The following is an 18350-nucleotide window of genomic DNA, read 5'->3' as shown; positions in this document are numbered from 1 at the left end:
GGAATTATAACAGTGAGAAGATACAGAGAAATGTTAACAATGCATGTGGCGTCTGTATGTGTGTATTTTAAAAGGAGACAGGTTGTTATTCCTTTTCCAAATAAACGAGTGATGGGGAAAAGAGATGGACAGCAGATGTGTAGACAAGGACAAGACAAGGAAAAGCTGTAGAATAAAATGGTTTCTGCAAGAAGAATTTAAACTGATAGAAAGCTGAATTTGTCCCAGCCAACATTATTTTCAAGGATTACAATGCAGTTGGAGGGCCAAATAACTCTAATAATTTAGAGGGCCAAATTATCCTATCACTGACTGGAACTTGGATTTATTACCTGAAAAGTAAAGGTAGATAAATGCATGAATGCAAATACTATTGTTATCAGTTTGATCATCACACACCAACATTCATTTAGCTGTCTGTGAGACTTTCTTTATTTCAGTGGAAAACATATTACACTGATGTAGTTTTGGCACCTGTTACCTGCATTTCAGCGCCGCTTGCTTTAGTGTAAGTTTATTGTTACATGTATTCCAGCTCAGATCTTTCCATTTTAGCTGATCTATAACAAAATCTAAAACCAACACAAAAAAATTGTCCCTTTGATGAGCAGATTAAACATGTCTTTGATTTTCTGTGACTCATTTTACAAACTCTTGATGTAGGTTTTGGCAGTCACCCTATCATGGTTTTCCTGTTACAACAGCAGGTTTTTTACATCACACAGGTTTTGTACTTGAAAAGCACATCTCTCTTACATCATCAAAGGGTGTTTTGTCAGTGTCTTTCATCCAGGAATAATCCTTCTTTTATTGTTTTATTACATTTTGTTAATTTACAAAGATTACTTTTTTGTAATAGGGTCCATCTCACTTAGTTTGTTTCAGGATTACTACTGGAAAGACACATTATTCATGATTAGCATGAATTTCACTGCTACATCTCAGCAGATAGGGCTTGTAATGTAGATAAGGGGTAGATGCTCAGTCTAGGTGCTAGTTATAGGGTTATCACTAAGTTCACGCAGGTGTGTCGGCCAGAACACCACTTAAGGCCAAATATCTCATGAATAAATAAATCAAGAGCTGAGAGATATAAATGTTCTTTTTTCATTTATTTCTTCCTGGTTCCTTTGTGTACGTTTGAGTGTGAGTGTGGTTTCTATAAAAGAGAGGAACAAAATACAAATGAATAAAGGAAACATATGTATACACTCATTCCTTCTTACGCACTAATATACATTACCGAACATAAAATAAACAATAGTCAGCATATGGCTATATATCTCTTAAACTCCAATAATTTAAGCAGAGAAAATGGATTCAAACACTTATTATATGGCACTTGTGTCAAACTCAAGGCCCGCGGACCAAATCCGGCCACTCGCAAATTCTGATCCGGCCCGCATATCAATTTAGGTTCACAATCAATTTTGGCCCGCAACTATTGACAACAATAGTTGTGCGCCAAAACAAAAACATGGGAAACAGTTTTTCAACTTGCAATTACGCAACGCTCAAAGCTGAATTTGGCAAATTTGCCGACTTTGAGACTCAGAGATTCCCACAGAACCAGAGCGTTTGCATATTCCCGCTGTGAAAGAGGTTGTTGTGAGTCAGCTGTGTGGTAGCCTACTTAGAAAATATAATCATTGTTTTGCTTGATTTGCTAAATTCTAGGATGGCTTGTGGACCAAACTGTAAGTGAGAAGACTACATGAGACATGCAATAATTGAGTCAAAGATATTTTACTTTTTCAATTAAATAAAAGCATGTCAATAAACTCTACATGTCTGGCCCTTGATGCGATTCTCTTTTTCCAGTGTGGCCCTTAGCGAAATTGAGTTTGACACCCCTGTTGTATGGGATTCTCATAGATTTTCTACCATCCGTTAAGTTACTGCTAACGTAGACAGCACTTCCTGTTGTCTATGATACACTTAAAAGCCTCCAACTAAACTGAACGGCTTGATGCTTTTATTGTGAAAATCCCGGACCGGATGTTATATTCCGTTCAAGCTAGCAAAGTCTCAATAGAGAAGCCTCAATAGCGGCATAGATAACACTATTTAACACCACTAATTTCTTATTTTACTCAACCACAAAGTACTGAACAATCTTAACAACAAGTATAAAAAGTATCAACATGTTTAAACACAATGTTACATATTTTGACCCGACGTACTGAGTCGGGTGAGCCGAAGGTGATAAACTAGCTTGAATGAACGTGGCTATAATTAGCACAGTGGTTGCGTAGCGTGGTGACCCCTTAAACTCCTAACTCTCATCCACATCAAATAGCAGAAATAAAAGCTGGTTTAACAAAGAAATACATATCACGAGTGATGCAGCAGATATACTTACTCTTCTCATTTACGCACACTCTGAAGAAATATGCTGCTCACAACTACAGTCCAACTGACCGACTAACTATCTTACTGCTTATTAACTGTGTGACGTCAGCTATAATATACCAACCAGCACGCGCTTTGGCTACCCTATTACAAGCACTGAATAAACGAGAGTAAACGTGAAACACAAAACACAACATGGTCAACTGCACTAAACAACAGCAACACCAACACAACTTTGGGGCCTTTTCTACAGGGATGAACTACATTCTGCTATAGCAGCTAATGTCTGGCAATGCAGTGTGTAAATTGAATTGCGTGGCTGTAAGTCTGCTTTATCACAGCGTGACCAAGTGAGAGTTTCTGTATTCTTTCAAAGATTTATATCACATACAATGATCCAGTTAACTGTTTAAGCCTATCAGCCTATTTTTATTTACAGTATATGTACCATAAATTGCATTGAAGGCAGTTTTTCTCAGATTAATTTAGATACATTCCCTGTGTAACTGGAATAGCAGTAGAGAATAAATGGTGACATACTGGTCTGAAGTGTTTGTTGTTTTACTTGACATCACAATCGTTGCCTGAGTTTTTCTACTGTCTAGGAATGCACTCTGTATTGTTACGTTAATAATAGCTCTCAAAACACTAACTTTCAAAAGTTCATGACCTTAGGAGCTTTCACAACTATCTGTTAAACAGTGTTTCAATACTGAAATTGGCAGAAATGGGAAAGATGGAAAAAGCTAAAAGAAGTAAAGTTAGGAAAATGAAAATGACTGCATGGCAAAGAGATAAAAGAGAGACACATAAACAAGCATGGCGATGGATTCTCCAAGGCCGCCAGTTTCTGATCAACTTGGTTGACATCTGCAGTTTATGTAAACGGTGGATCACCGTGCTCGATGGCAACAGGCGAGAACGTTAAAACATCACTTCTCTGTGTTTAGATTCATAGATATCCATAAAGTTTTTCTATGATTCATTATGCACAGCTGTGGAGAAAATGCAGTTGAGTTTCTGGGAATTTCTTTTGTCAATGAATCAGTTTTCCATTTTTATCTTCATCGTCAAACTGAATTTCATTTGATGAGACCTATAAAAACAACTAATATCTTGCTAGCTAGACAGACTGTTTTACTATGAGGGAGATATCACCACATGTGGAGCACATGTGTTTATAACACACACACACATAGACTGGTTGTTAAGGTTTTAGTACGTTGAACTCTATCTAGCAAGCAACAGCACATGGATGACAATGTTTTTTTTGCTACTTACCTACAACAGCAAATATGTTTTTTATTAACAAAATAAAGAAGCATTATTGAAATAACTGCAACGTTGCAAAATGTTGAAAACATTTTCTGATTTTCTACTATATCTGGTCCTACCAACTACAGCGTGATTCATTCATTCATTCATTGGCATGTTTAACACTCACTTTATTAACCTAAGCTACAGTTACCATTACAAGAAAGATTACAAGGAAGAACGAAGTACAGAGAGAAGGCAGGAAAGGGAAAAGGCACAAAGAAGGGAGAGTGAGAAGCTGGCATTGGAGATGAAATGAAAGAAAAGGATTCAAACTGAAGTTTAAGGGTTTGATGTGAAAGCTAAGAGAACAGAGTGGGGTCTAATATTTAGAAGTTGAGGAATTACAAACGCAGAAGTTTCCTCCCTGCTGATGACTTTGTCCTGAAGCAGTTCCCCACGTATAGTGCAATCACAAAGTTTCAGCAATGGCATTATTTTCTTTAGAGGTACACCAGTACGTATTAAGCTATTCATTTCAACCAATCATCCCATGCCTCAACAAAACCACCTTTGTATTTCACTGCTATGACCTTCAGCTGCCAGTGTCTGATTAAATGCTTTATTCCCAACAGTAAAGTCTTTTTTTTCATTTGACTATTTAATGGGCCGGTGTGCACGTGTGAGTTTTTCACCAGTGGTGGCACAATCTCAAGATTTGATGTGTTTGAGGGAATTTAATAGTACAAACTGAAATGCAGTTGACCTGATCCACTCACCCAAATTTAAGCAGGCACATCACAGAAGGCTGCAAATGAATGCACGATTTAAAGAAATGTACGCAATTATGCAAAGAAGAAAGGTTTTGAAGCAGCTTTTGTTGTGCTCAGTTAATTGGTCCCACTTCTTTTTTCAGAGCATAGATCTCACACTGTTGAAAGGACCTCAAACAGGATAATTACAGTGTTTGACTAAGAGTCTAATTCATAATAGTGGAGCTGTATCTGCTCATGCAGAAAGCCAGAAGGACAGGCCCTTTTAAATCATGATAAACTCAATCAGCTTTTAGATCTCTTCTGCGTGTGCGGTAACGCTGAATTGCACCGCTGTGGTGTTGTTGTTTTGCTGCAGCGACACTGATTTACAGACCCCCCTTTCACATGCACAAACACACACATCAGTCAGCAAGGAAGTTTAGGTCACCTCAGCACTTTGTATCTTGCACACACATTCATTAGCTCTCCCTACTCACATGCAAATTGAATCTGAGGATCTGAATATTTTTCACGAGGTATTATATCATTTAATGTGCCAAACGAAGACATGCACACACACACACACACACACACACACACACACACACACACACACACACACACACACACACACACACACACAGATCCCATGGCAGCTGCAGGAGTTATTTTGAGTCTGGAAGGCTCTGGGTGCCATGGCAAGGGGTTGGGTGAGGGAAGTTTATGAAGGGTTGGGGTATACGTTTTCATTTTGTTTACATTGCATTCTCTGAATAGAGACAACACAATCCCTGGAGTTGTGCTTGTTTATGCTGATGCTTGGGCACAGCCCTGTGACCAACAAACACAGGCACATGATATATTGGCCTGGCCACTTCTAGCACAGAGGTTCATGTCATTTTCGAAAACTGACACACATCTGTCCTCCTGTAGGCACATGCATGACTAATAGGCTCTCATCATATCAGAAATATGACAAAGTATATGTTACATAATTGGTCATTTGATGTATGTGTCAGTTACATGTTTGTAGGCAACACATATACTTTAATCAATTGATCTATTGCCTGTTTTTAGCTTACACTTTGAAATGAAACCCAGAATGGACTGCATGCTTTTTTTTTTTAAACTGACCCGCGAGTAACAAGAACAGCGTGTTTGAACAAGCTTGGCTTTGAAGAAGAGGCATAATTGGATTCCCTGTTTACAAAAGACTGGAGAGACCATGCTTTTACAAAAATACCTGGGTTAATGCAACTACATTTCAAACATTTGGCCTGCCGAACTGTTTCAGAGCAAAAAAGAGCAAATTCCTATGAAGGGGCACATAGAGGTGTAGAACAGAAAACATATTACACTACAGTGGAGAAAGAAAGTGTGATATTAAAACATTAAGAACCCCTACTCTAACATGATAGCCCCTGGTCTGTATTTTTATATATCCCCACATTCTCACTTTGTTGGCCCTGGCTTTTCTAATACTGCCATTTACACTGGAAATAATGTCAAGAGGCCATGGGGTGGTTAATGGTGTTCATAGTACTTTCAATCTAAAAAAAACTTAATAAAACTAATCAAAATGTGATAGATAACACGTATAGTATTGGCTTGATTAGTTGGAACTTGTGAGACTTGTACTGTAGCTGCAGAAATTCACAGCCCTTTGCAAATCCTCTGTACTCATAGACACCCTGTGCAGCTGGCATTGTCACTTACTCGCCTCTGATATTTGCCAAAGATGTTCCAAAGCCAAGAGGGCTAAACTGGGCTCACCTGTCTCTATCTCTCACTGGTCTCTAGGATTTGCTAAAGATCATCTATAACTGATGGCCATCATCTTTGGCTAGGCTTTTAGTATTCGCCAGTAATATTCTAATACCAAGAGAATGCAGCTACAGCTACACACACCTGTCTCTGCCTGTCTCTGGCAAGTCTGTTTTCGCCAAAGAAAATATAAATCCCAAGAACATTAGGGGTCTGTGAAGGTAGCCCACAGATATTCTGAGGCCAAGAACACTGTGTTTAGCTCATCTGTCTCTGATTTTTTTTTTTTATTCCTCTCTGCTATTTGCCAAATATATCTTAGTGTAAGCCAAGAGCACTCATCTTTAGGCCAGCCAGCATTGTTAAATGATACCCAAACGGGCCACGGGAACAGTGCGAAGAATCATCTGTACTGATTCAAAGCTACATTTCATAAGCGCTGAGTAATTACTATAAATTACTTTCAGGGTATAAGACACAGTCAGAACATAAACTGTACACTCAGCAGTTTCGTTCCAAATAAAATAAACGTCTAATTATAGTTACGAATGACTCTATCATTAATTGTAATCAACATGTTTTAAAACACAATAAATGTTCCAGATGCAAGTTACCGTCTTCTCTTGTAGTTCTCACATTAAACTTTAAGTCTACTTTGTTATCACTTCAGATTGGCTGGGATAAATTTCATTTCAGCCAAAGGACTCATTATGTATTTGTTTTTCCCTGATTTTTTTTACATAACCAGATGACACCATGTTCAACTCAGGCAGAGAGTGTAATCCTAAGGAGCACAACATACTGTATGTTAATAACATAATATATCTATATTGTGGATATATATGATGCACACATGTACATACTGATGCAAGTGTTCTAGTGTGTACCTTGTGCACTCATCCTTCCCTGATTTTTTTTTCCACCATTATCTTCTTCAGGCTCATCTGTTGAAAATACTATGGTTTTATAGTGGGGGAAAAAGAAGCTGAAGGAATTTCATAAATTCAGGCATTTGTTCAGTGTCAGAGCCAGGATCATTTTATGATCACTGTCATATAACTGACATCGCTGTCGCCTAAGTTCATGACTCTCAGCGTCACTCAGAGGGCCCTTGCGTGTGTGCGTTGGGCCAGGTAAACAGAAACAGAAAGTTGGACCGAGAATCAAAAATATTGAGGGAAACAAAATAAGCCAGTAAATCTTGCACCTCTGTGAGTGAATCATCTGAGTGATACTGATGCACATCAATATCCATAACCCTCTCAACAGACCTAAGGCCAGATGCTGAATGTGGAAAACACTTCCTGGTCCAGCTGCGGATCATTTTGATGGGCAGGCTGTCTGAGCTCTGAGTGCTAGACCCAGCTGGAGTGCTGTCTCTTTAGTCTGTCTTCCTTCTGTTTGATGTACTGCGTTGTTTCTGTTTCTACTCCCTTAAAAGAATAACTGTGTGCTGCTGCAGAGAAAACTAGAAGCTATAAAGTAGACAGCAGAAAATAAAACTCACTTTCTCTCACATTAAATGCACATTTCAGGTGTACCCTTCATTAGTCTACAGTTTATTGTTCTGTTGAATACACACATTGATGATGTAGTAATTGCATAAATACATAATTTGAGACCATGGTTAAGTGTTGTAGATCTTACAAAACCACAGCACTAAAGGCTCATTAATCTTGTATTTGTGCTTTAATTCATCCCATTTGGGGCACCCTAGAATCATACTGATGTCCTCATCCAGTTTGGGCCCCCCTGTACCACTGGTTTCCCTTACGGAGGCCCAGCATGTACTGAGTTTGCCTTCAAGGAAGAGATTCCTTAACTCCCTCTGTCCAGGACCCACACTTGAAACAATGCAATCTTCATATGAGTCTCATGATATTACACCAGGACTTTGGTTGTGTTGGGTTGAACCTGAAACACAGTAGAGCTGTACGTTAAATAAATCTGACAGCACTGACATGGCTTTGATAAACCCAGATTTGCTCTGGGGATTAGCCTGGTGTTTCTCCAACTCCTCCGGTTTTATAGTTCTAGTCAAGATTGTCAATCAGCTGCAGTGAGAAAGAGAGCTCAGTTTAGTGATTTCTATACTGTATGTGTGGTTGCAGTGTGGAAATGTCTGGTACGTCTTTCACAAACAGGCTGACCACACTTAACTTTTACTGAATTACACTTTAAATCTTTTAAACGATGATGGCAATTTTCCATGTGGGAGTTGCCGTGAAGTGTTCACAGCAGTATGGCAGTTGGCATTATGGAATTACCAGGTCAAGAGTCATTAACAATGACTGAAAAAATGCTTTAAACATGCCAGGTTGTGTTGCAAGGAAAGTATCAATATATGTGCTATTTGGGTGCGTGACTGCAACACGTGTGTTTGTTTGTGTCTGTCCTTTTCCTTATGCCCGTGTGTGTTTTTTAGCACCTCCATGTGAGATCCTTTGTTTATATGTACAGTTTTTACTTCTTGGTCAGTCTGCTATGAAACAAAGCTGTAAAACTTTAAATTAGATTTCAAAAGACTCCAGTCCTCCAATATACTTATTTTACTGCTCAGAGACAGCCACTCAGACTAACTTACTTAGACACTTAGACACTTCCATTAAACCAAACATTACTGTTTCACAGAAAGAGATATATATATATATTTGCATGAATGTAATGTTGGATCTTTGGAAAACGTCTAAGAAGAAGTACATGCTTTAAAAGTACAGATACTGCTCATCTGTTTTAGTACCTTAAATGATAAAAGAAATTTGGTGTGCCACTGGATGCATTTCAGCAGTAACTCTTCTTTTTTTGTTGGCGTAAAAATGTCCATACATTGTATAAGATTTTACAGCTTTTTGTCTCCGATATATATCTTCTCCACCCTTCTGTTTACTAATGGACATCAGTCAAATATGTAAAGCAGCTATATTTCAGTTCCTGTGCCTCGTATTTCTATTTTTACACTTGTATTCTCAGACGTAATCTATTTTCATCTAATTATTTTTGTTTTATAACCTTTATTTAGTCAAGACTGAGGTAGGACTGCAGTTGGTCCTTCCTCCTCTTCCTGTGGAGCATTAGTTATAGAAGTGCTACTCCCCCTGCTTATGTGCTCTGTTGGGGTTATGATGCAGTACTGTTGACCTTCAGGCTGTTGGAGACATTGCCTCCTTTCTCCTGCCCTGGTAGGGTTTAACTTAATGTGCCTGTTTCCTCTAATGGTCTGCTTTTAAGAACTCCTTAGGGTACTGGTCCACTGCTGTGTGTTTTTGTTAGAAATTGAGCTACCATAGATGTGCTTGTTTGTTGCTATGCTTCCACAGGAAACACAGTGGCTGTGTTGCATCTTAAGGCATTTTCTGTCCGTTCATTTTTATCCAAAAAAGGACATTCTGTGTAATTATCAAATCTCCAGCTAAAATCAATAGTTTTTTCACAGATTTGGAATACGAAAATGTTATAAAATGTGTCTTTATGTACTCATTACACCCAGAATAGCCATCTTAAAACCTACCATACAGAAAGAGATATTGACCTAGATGTGAGGGTCAGGTCAAGTTTTTCATCAGATAAACAGACAGCAAGCAGCTAGTGTGAGTGTGTGGACCCATACCCTCAGGCTTTTTGTCTAGCCATATTGATCTATGGCAGAGGATAAAGAAGCAAGAACAGTACAACAAATATATAAAAACACAACTCCTTATTTCTAACATGGGCTACATGGGGTGTAGCGTTAGCTTGTCTTGACTGAGAAAAACTGATGGAAACACAATCGTTGAAACAATCACAGAAATTCAACATTGGAATGTTTTTCTTTCGTCCGCGACTGCGATCGTTCAAACATATTTCCAATGTTCCCAAAGTTGATTTATTTGACTAATATTTTTGCAGTAACACCACTCTAGTTTTCACATGTGTTCCTTTGGTCTGGTCAGCGTCAAAGCTTCTTTAAGGATCTCATGTGATGTCATAGTAAAAGTCCTGTCGAGGACTCTGTGGAGATAGTGATGGGAGGATGTGGATAAGGAATGGGTAGGATCTCACACACACACACACACACACACACACACACACACACACACACACACACACACACACACACACACACACACACTAAACAGACCTACAGTACGTGTGATCTCTGTGACCTCTGTCTCTTATGGTCTTGCCCAGTGTGAGGACTGATAAAGCCAGGCAGACTCAGCTTCCAGATCTATTTAAAGGTCAGTTCTACATAAATGCACACACTGGTCTTGAAATAGCAGTTTCTTTTGGATTTAATTGCACCAGCAAAGGAATGTTAGACTATCTTGTGAAATCAGGTGATATACTGTAGTCTTTTTTCACTCATTATACTTCTTTCTCTCTTTGACTTTGTAGTCATAGCTACATCATACCTACACTTACTACCTCTACTACTATACCCCGACACCACCACAACCGCTACACTACACACATACAGTACACACTGTTGACACTCAAAAGCTGAACCACACGTGGCAATAATCCTGCCAATCACTCTGCTTTTACTTGGTGCCCTGGCATTCTCTCCCGGTCACGTTGGTCTGTCTGCTTCAGTTTAAGGGTAAATTACAACAAAAAAACTGTACCAAACCAGCCCACTCTTTCCACTTCTTCCTAATAAGGCAGAGAAAAAGAAAAAAATAGACTCAGAGTGTGTCCCACCTTCAGGAATGACGACTGAATATATTTTAGAGGGCTTTGTGTTGATAATCATTATCACTTTTGTTTAAAGAACAGTGACCTCATTCTCAGGAAAGAGAAAAAAAGAGGCATGAACCGCAGGAAAGAGTAAGTAGGAAGAGGAGATGATTACAACACAACAGAAAAGGATGGAACGGTGTAGAGATGGACTTAAATAGAAAAAGACAAAAAAAACAAAGTTAAAGCCATGTTTTACATTAATGACCCTGGGCACTGTTGTGCCTGTCCATAAATCACCAAGCTGCTAAAGTCCATGCACATGTGGATGATGCACAGACACACAAACCAAGTCACAGTATCATTTTGGCTCTTCTGCACTATATTTATTTTTTATTTATTATCTATTTAGTGCTAGTTAAAGTTACAGAGAAGGAATGAAAAAAATAGAAGGGAGAAGAATGAAAAAAGGGTTAATTTGAATTATTTTTGACAAACATTTTCAGGAACAAGTGTATTTTTTGAATATTCAATTGATTTATTGAATTTTAAAGCGTTTTTTGGACTTCAGTTGGATAATATTATTCCCTACTGTTCTTGGAAAGAATGCAAAATAAAAAAAACATGTAAAAGCTGCCCAAAAAATTCTCAGCAAGACAAATTAGGTGCAAATCGAAGATAAGATCACAGCTCAAGAACCAGACAGGATTTGAGGCAAAGAGGACTAGCTCTGGTAAAGAAAAATGAGATATTTATAACTGGGCTGATGTAGTTCAAGTTTTTCACGCATATAATATTTGGAAATGCCCAAGGTGCAGTTAATCTAAAAATAGACCTGGACACACGTGCTGTGTATGTGCATTCATTTAAGCCTATTTGCAGGTGCAGATGTTGCAGAGTTTATAAACTGGTCCTTGTAGTCTGTGTTATTGCACTACCCTGGAGTAACATTTCCTGGGCCAACCCGTTATGCCTGTCACCACACCCTGCGTAATACATCATATTGTGTGTATGTGTATACGTATATTTGTGTGGGTGTATGTCAACTGGGCCTTTATCCATTCACTACTCTCACCCTTTTTTTAGACATAAAATCACACACGTATGTGCAACAATCTCTTATTGATTCAGTATGGCTGGTTGCTTGCTGGTAAAGCTGATGGCATGTTAGGGCACAGCCCTGGAAACATCGGTCAATGATCTCACTCCATTAAGAATAGAACAGAGAGATTAAACACAAATGCAAAACTGAGAACAGAGAACATCCGTGAGGGCACGGGTGATTTGAGAGGAGATGAAGAAGAGATGGCATCCTCCTCTTTATGACAGATCAATTTACTGTAATGCATAAATGAAGGTAAAAAGCAGCATAAAGGTCATATATGGGGGTACATCAAAACAGAACATGGTGTTCAAAAGAATATTTGACAACAAAATCCACAAGCTTTAAGACAGTTTAGCTCAAGTTGACTTTAATAATACAATGCATTATACAATAATATCAGATGAGGAGATTCACAGAATGATAGAAAATAACTGGGACACTCAACAATTGAAAGAAAATGTGCTAAAAAAAAATAATACATTGAATCATACAGTTTACAGTACTGCAGGGCTGGATGGCATTATTTTGTAAGATGTCCTGCTGTTTTGTTCATTCCCAGTAAATTCCAAAAGAGAAAATTGTTGAAGAGAGTGGAAACAACAGCCCATGAAAGCATTTACAAAGCTATTACATCAGTGCTATGTAATAGCCTGTGTATTTCCCAAAAATAATTTATTAGGCAAACACTGATGACCAATATTCAAAGAGAAGTAGAATAAATATTACCGTAAATGACTTATACTTAACAAAATATGGAAATATGTTTAAGCTCCACCACTGTATCCACAGCATGCACTCGGATGTGGTAAGGAATCAAAGCAAAACCAAAATGGCTGTCATTACAAAAAGATTGCTGGGGAAACACAGACTCGCAGTTACACGAACAGACTCTGTTTTATATCACTGTTATAAGATATAAAACTTCCATGAACATGAAACAGAATTAACACAGACACGTAGAGCCTGACAGTTAACATGGAACATGCAGGGTTACAAATGCAAACACAGAGAAGGGAAACATATTTTATACCAGCTGCTATTAAACTATGAGCCAAATTAAACAGTTGGTGGGAAGAACACACACATGTACAGCCGAGCAAATGTTTCCATATGAAATGTTTGTCACTGTCACACTGTCAGTGTCTTTATTGCATCCACTTACTCTCTGACCCTCACACATTTGAGCTATGGAGAAACATTCCTGTGGCAAAGTGTTTGAAACAGTGCAAGGTCCTGTTGTTCCTCTGCTATGCTTATAGATATCAGTGCCCATATTCCTGTGACATATTGCATTTTTTTTTGTGGCAAATTTCAGAATGAAAACAAAATCAAATATGGTTACTGCTGTTTCAATGCGTACAGTATGTCACTTGTTTAAAAGCCTAAAATTACCTTTGACTATGCAAATCCCCAGAGAAAAGGTTTGAAAGCCTCTGAGTTAAATTAGACTCTCATTCACTTGCATCTTTTTTTCCTCCCTCTTACCATATGACTCCAACACATTTCCATGTTGGTGTTTCCAGTTATAGCTGCAGTGCAATCTAGGCTACAGCACACAGGGATGATGGTGTCGTATTTGAAATACCTACCTGATACCCTGGTGATCTTCCTTCTCTATGTGCCTCACTCATGTCCATGCCATTGGTTGTGCAGGTGAAATCATTGCTGTCTTTAGATCAGCTTTGATGCCATTGAATACTTTGGTGTTGCACTGATTGGGTACTTGTTGGACTATTGTGGACTATTTACAGTATAGTGTGTCCAGGGAAACCCATAGACCAGGCATGCTGCTGACATAGTCATGAGACAAAAAAAAGGTTAGGTATATTGCCTCGACGAAAACATGAATGTCTGTAACGCTTTAGCAATTGCTCAGGGGGATTCTTTTGCTTTTAGTTGAGCCTTGGAGGATTATATTAAGGCAGCATAATCATCCCTCCTTCTTTATTATTAGTGTAAAACCACAACAATCAGGGTTCTTTAAACATCCATGTCTCAGAGTATTTTGTCAGTAAACCTTGTTGGAGGAAGTACATACAGAGCCTGGGAGGCTTACTTCCGTGCGGAAACGCTCTTACAGATATGTTAAATCCTCAGGTTTAATGAGAGTTGTCGTGTGACTGCTCAAAATAGGATTTAGACTGTTGTAGAATAATTTAATGGCATGGTGTCTTTTTTGCTTCTAGTGTTAAACAGGATGGCATTATCAGGACACTGTTGGCAAACTTGAACAAGAGGCGAGGAGGTAAAGGCCAAGTGTATGAGTAGCTGTGTCTGTAGACTGATATGTTTCCAGCTACTACAACGCTGTCGGTTCAAATTTACAGAGGTGAAGGACATGAAACTCCCTCTGGAAGTTTCTAGAAGGGCTTCTCCGAGAGGGCTGCTGACATTCACACGTCTTCGGTTACTGCATAGCTTACTTAACCTTTAATTAACGTTAACTCATGTATTTTACCCTTTATATCATGCTCAATTAAGTTGTGATGCACTGCAACAACCATTGAGTTACATTCATGTGTTCCATGTGTGTAACTGCTCCTTCTTAGTGAGCAAAGTCTTTTGAACACTTAATGTTATATTAAGTGTTCAAAAGAGTGACAATTGATCCATAACTGTAGTAAATTATTAATTTTGCATCAATAAAGTTGTGTCTTATTGCAACAATATCATCTTAAACCAGACGGTTCAACTAAACACTGTAAACAGATGAAACATGATCTGTATTAGGATGAAGTGCTAAGCTGATGTCACTTCTAAGTCAATTTAACAGTGTGAGTAGTTACAGAAGGTTCCTCAGATGACCTTTATGGGAGCTCAGGGCATCAAGAGTATCAAAGACCAAGAGTATCAGATTGATACAAGCCTTTATAGAATAAAAACAGCTGCCTTCAAAAGCACACGTTGAAAGAGGCCACAAGTTTTTTAGCCCAAGCAACTTAAGTTTCAGACTCTTTGGATTCTCTCACAGCTGATGATAGAAACCTCTCCATGTTGGTTTTCCACACTGAGAGCTCAGGTTTAGTCATACTTCACAATAACCACAGTTTCTCTCAAGATTTGAATATTTTACAATATGGCCTTAGCAGCTTTGATTAGCTCTATAAATATCAGCAAGCACACTTCTGAAAAGCTTGTGCTATTTCATTTATTTCAATCTATTATAAGAATACCTTTTTAAAATATCAAAAACAGACAGTTTTCAAAGGAAATATTGAAATGAAAAATAATAATGCTATCATAACTAATGCAATTTCTCTTTCTCTTCTTCCTCCCTCTCTCCAGGGCCTCCAGTGTTCCTAAACCTCCTCCTGTGGCACCAAAGGTACTGTAGCACAGCATGTCACTGAAATGACAGAAAAGTATTATACACTTGAGTGCACAGCATGTTTATTGGTAGAAACAATAAAATCCTAAAATGTTACTTTTTAATTAACACAAGGCACGCCAGGTGAAAAAGTTTGATTCTGGCTTGATAGATACATTTTAAAATACTATATTTTAATCTGTACTTTCTAAAGTTTAATAAAACATTTCTGACGAATTGTCAAAAAACAAATCTTAAGTGATAGCCCTTTCACTATTGTAAAATTGTTCATAATTTTTTTAATTGGGTCTTGCAATGCTGAATTTGTTTGCCATGTAGATATAAGTTTTGTTCATTTTAAAAATGTATTGATGTTTTTAATCGCCAACCTGTGGAACAGGAAAAAGACTGTGTGTGACTGATTTATTATGATAAAAGAGAAAGAAAATAAAAAAGAAAGAAAAAAAGGTAATTTACCTGGGGTACCAAGTGCTTTGAATACTTTTCTTTAGTTACTACACCCTTCTGAAATGATGCCATACACACATATGTGCTGCATGAAAACCACATTTGTCTTGATTTATGTAATTGTGTTTTTTTCTAATGTTGCTACATTTATTTTTTTATTGTAAATGCCAGTTTAGTATACTGATGCTTCTCAGAACACATTTACAGAGACTAAAGTTATTGATTTTTTTTTTTGTAGCTACTTTATTATATGGACAAATCGTCAGCTTATAAAGCCTGCGGGACAAACACAAAAAATATAACCTGAGTTGCATCAGTATAGTGTGTGCTGTGTTGTGATTTGTTTTTGTTTTGTATTTGCATGCTCTTCTCTCATGCCGATAGGATGACAGATCAGACATCATAAAACCATTGGCCCTCACCCATCCCCCTCCACCATCCCATCCCCACCCTCACTCCTCCAGCCCCTCCACCATCCACTACAACAAGGCCCCCAGACCTTATGGTGGCTGTGCAACTGAGAGCGAATACCCTCCTTCACAGTCCCCTTTCACTCCCTTCATCCCATCCCCATCCTCTGCCTTCACTCCTGCCTCCTCCCACACCAGTCCTCCTCTTCATCCTCCTCCACCTCCTGTCTCTTACCCATCCTCTTCCTCCTCCTCCTCCCCCCCTGTCCTCGTTGCGCCCCAGCCATCAGTGTATAACACACCGATAAACCTCTACTCCACTGAGAACGCATGTGAGGTGGCCATGGGGCAGAGGCGGGGCCTTTTGGAGAGTCAGGGTGGAGCCTTGCCTTTGCAGTTTCATGGGTGAGTGGCGTTTTCTCCAGCCAATCAAACAAATGAATCAATTCTCTGCATTTTATCTTCCTCCGACTTCCTCTGTCTTGGTTCTGTTCAAGTTGTCAAATGGGAGATGAGATCCTACTTAGCCTGTCGAATGTCTACCATATAATCTTTGGTGTTTTTCCAAGCTTATGTCAAATTTTATTTCCCTCGTTGATCAGGCTCGCCAAGGTTCTTCCACATCATTATATCAGACCCACATGTCTGTTTGGTGTTTTGTTTAGAGGACAAACACTACAAAAATAAAATAAAATACTGCACACTGTACTGAGGGCCAAAGTTTGAGTTTGCAAGATTAGCCTAATTGTGATGCTTCTATTTGTGAGTATTGTTTATTATAGTGTTGAAATAGCTGCTGGTTTGGTGGCCATTTAAAAAACAAATGTCACCAAACCGAAATACTGTCAGTTGTTTGTGTACTATGTCATGTCAGAGAACTTCAACTACCTGTCTGGAAACACTGACATGTAAGCAAACTAAAGTTGGTGAATGTACCATTTGTTTACGGTAGGAACTTGAGAAGGGAAATTCTGCACTGAAAAAAAATTCAATAGCTGGGTTCTTGTGATGGAAAACTGGAAAGTTGATGGAGTTTAAAACATAACCTTAAGTTTTTCAAGGTTGAATGTTTGGAATTTAGGACTTTAACATTCAGTTGACATTCAGTTTTAGAAAAGATTAGAACTAAAATCACTACAAATCCCTGGCATGATGGCTGTATGGATCTTTGTTCTCATCCTAACACATATCAACCTATTTCCATTAAACTAATCAAATGGTCACTCACTCTCCCAATTACTTGTGTTTGTGAGTGATTTTTGTTGTTTTTCCCTTCATTTGTTATGAATCATTCATGATATTCTATTAAAAAAAGAATATATATATATATGCTTCTCTTCTATTGTATTTTGTATCATGGTCAGGTGTTTGAAGGCAGCACCAGATTTAAACATACAGTATTAGTGGTTATTAGCACTCAAAGATAATACTACTAATAATTACTTTCTACTCACTCATCGCCTTTCTTTACGTAATTCCCTACATCATCTTTTCCCCCCTTCTGTTTTTCTCTCATCCCTAACTCTCCTCTCTCCAGAGGCCTAGTGAGTATAACTAATGATGTGATGCTATGACTAAGCTGTGTATATATAGCCTGCATTGGTAATTGGAGTTGTGTGGTATTCTCTTTGCTCTTGTAGCAAATCAGTCAGTAAATAAAGGTTTCAACCTTGAATCCAAGTAGATTTACACATCCACGTCGTGATTGATCTCAAAACAAAACAAGAGCCGATGTTTTTGATTTATTGTACTCAAGATCCCAGACCCAATGGATTGAATTTACTCCTCTTCTGACTAATAATTTCTACGTTCATTTTCATGTTTACACTCTCTGTGCTCTTTTTTTGTGGGCAACATTCAACAAAAGGATCAGTGGTTTCTCTTTTGTTGACACTCAGCAGATGATCACACTGAGTGATCTGCACAATGTAATCTTACACCATGCAGCCGTGCACCCACGCACAGACACACAAGCTGCTTTTCAGTTGGGTACATAGCTTTCCCCAAGTATCCTAAATGTATACTATACTATAATTTACTGTAATAGCATGGGATACTAAGATCTGGGTCTGTCTTTAGTATTTCTATGGCTTTGACTTGCTTTCTTCATGTAAACATTTCCATCTCAATGTTCTTTTCACTTTTTTAAATCCTCTTTGCTTATATTCCCAGTGATGTACTTACTATTCAACAACTACAAAAGTTATTTGGTCATCTAAAGTAGAGGTCAAAGTACGGGTTCAGGTTCATACACTTGGTTTCCTATGTAACAATTAATC

The 18350-nt window shown here is 38.3% G+C and overlaps 1 protein-coding gene across 1 annotated transcript in view; it reads left to right on the top strand.

Annotated features, from left to right (window-relative positions):
• pdlim5a (PDZ and LIM domain 5a) overlaps positions 1-18350 on the top strand; it is a 64117-nt gene that overhangs the window by 19407 nt on the left and 26360 nt on the right. The window contains exons 4-5 of the mRNA XM_078250837.1: positions 15172-15211; positions 16046-16476. Coding sequence (XP_078106963.1) covers positions 15172-15211; positions 16046-16476 — 471 coding nt within the window. The remainder of the gene's footprint in view (positions 1-15171; positions 15212-16045; positions 16477-18350) is intronic.

This window comes from Sander vitreus, chromosome 5, assembly GCF_031162955.1.
Source record: "Sander vitreus isolate 19-12246 chromosome 5, sanVit1, whole genome shotgun sequence".
Classification (NCBI taxonomy): Eukaryota; Metazoa; Chordata; class Actinopteri; order Perciformes; family Percidae; genus Sander; species Sander vitreus.
This window is presented reverse-complemented; position numbering and strand designations above follow the sequence as displayed.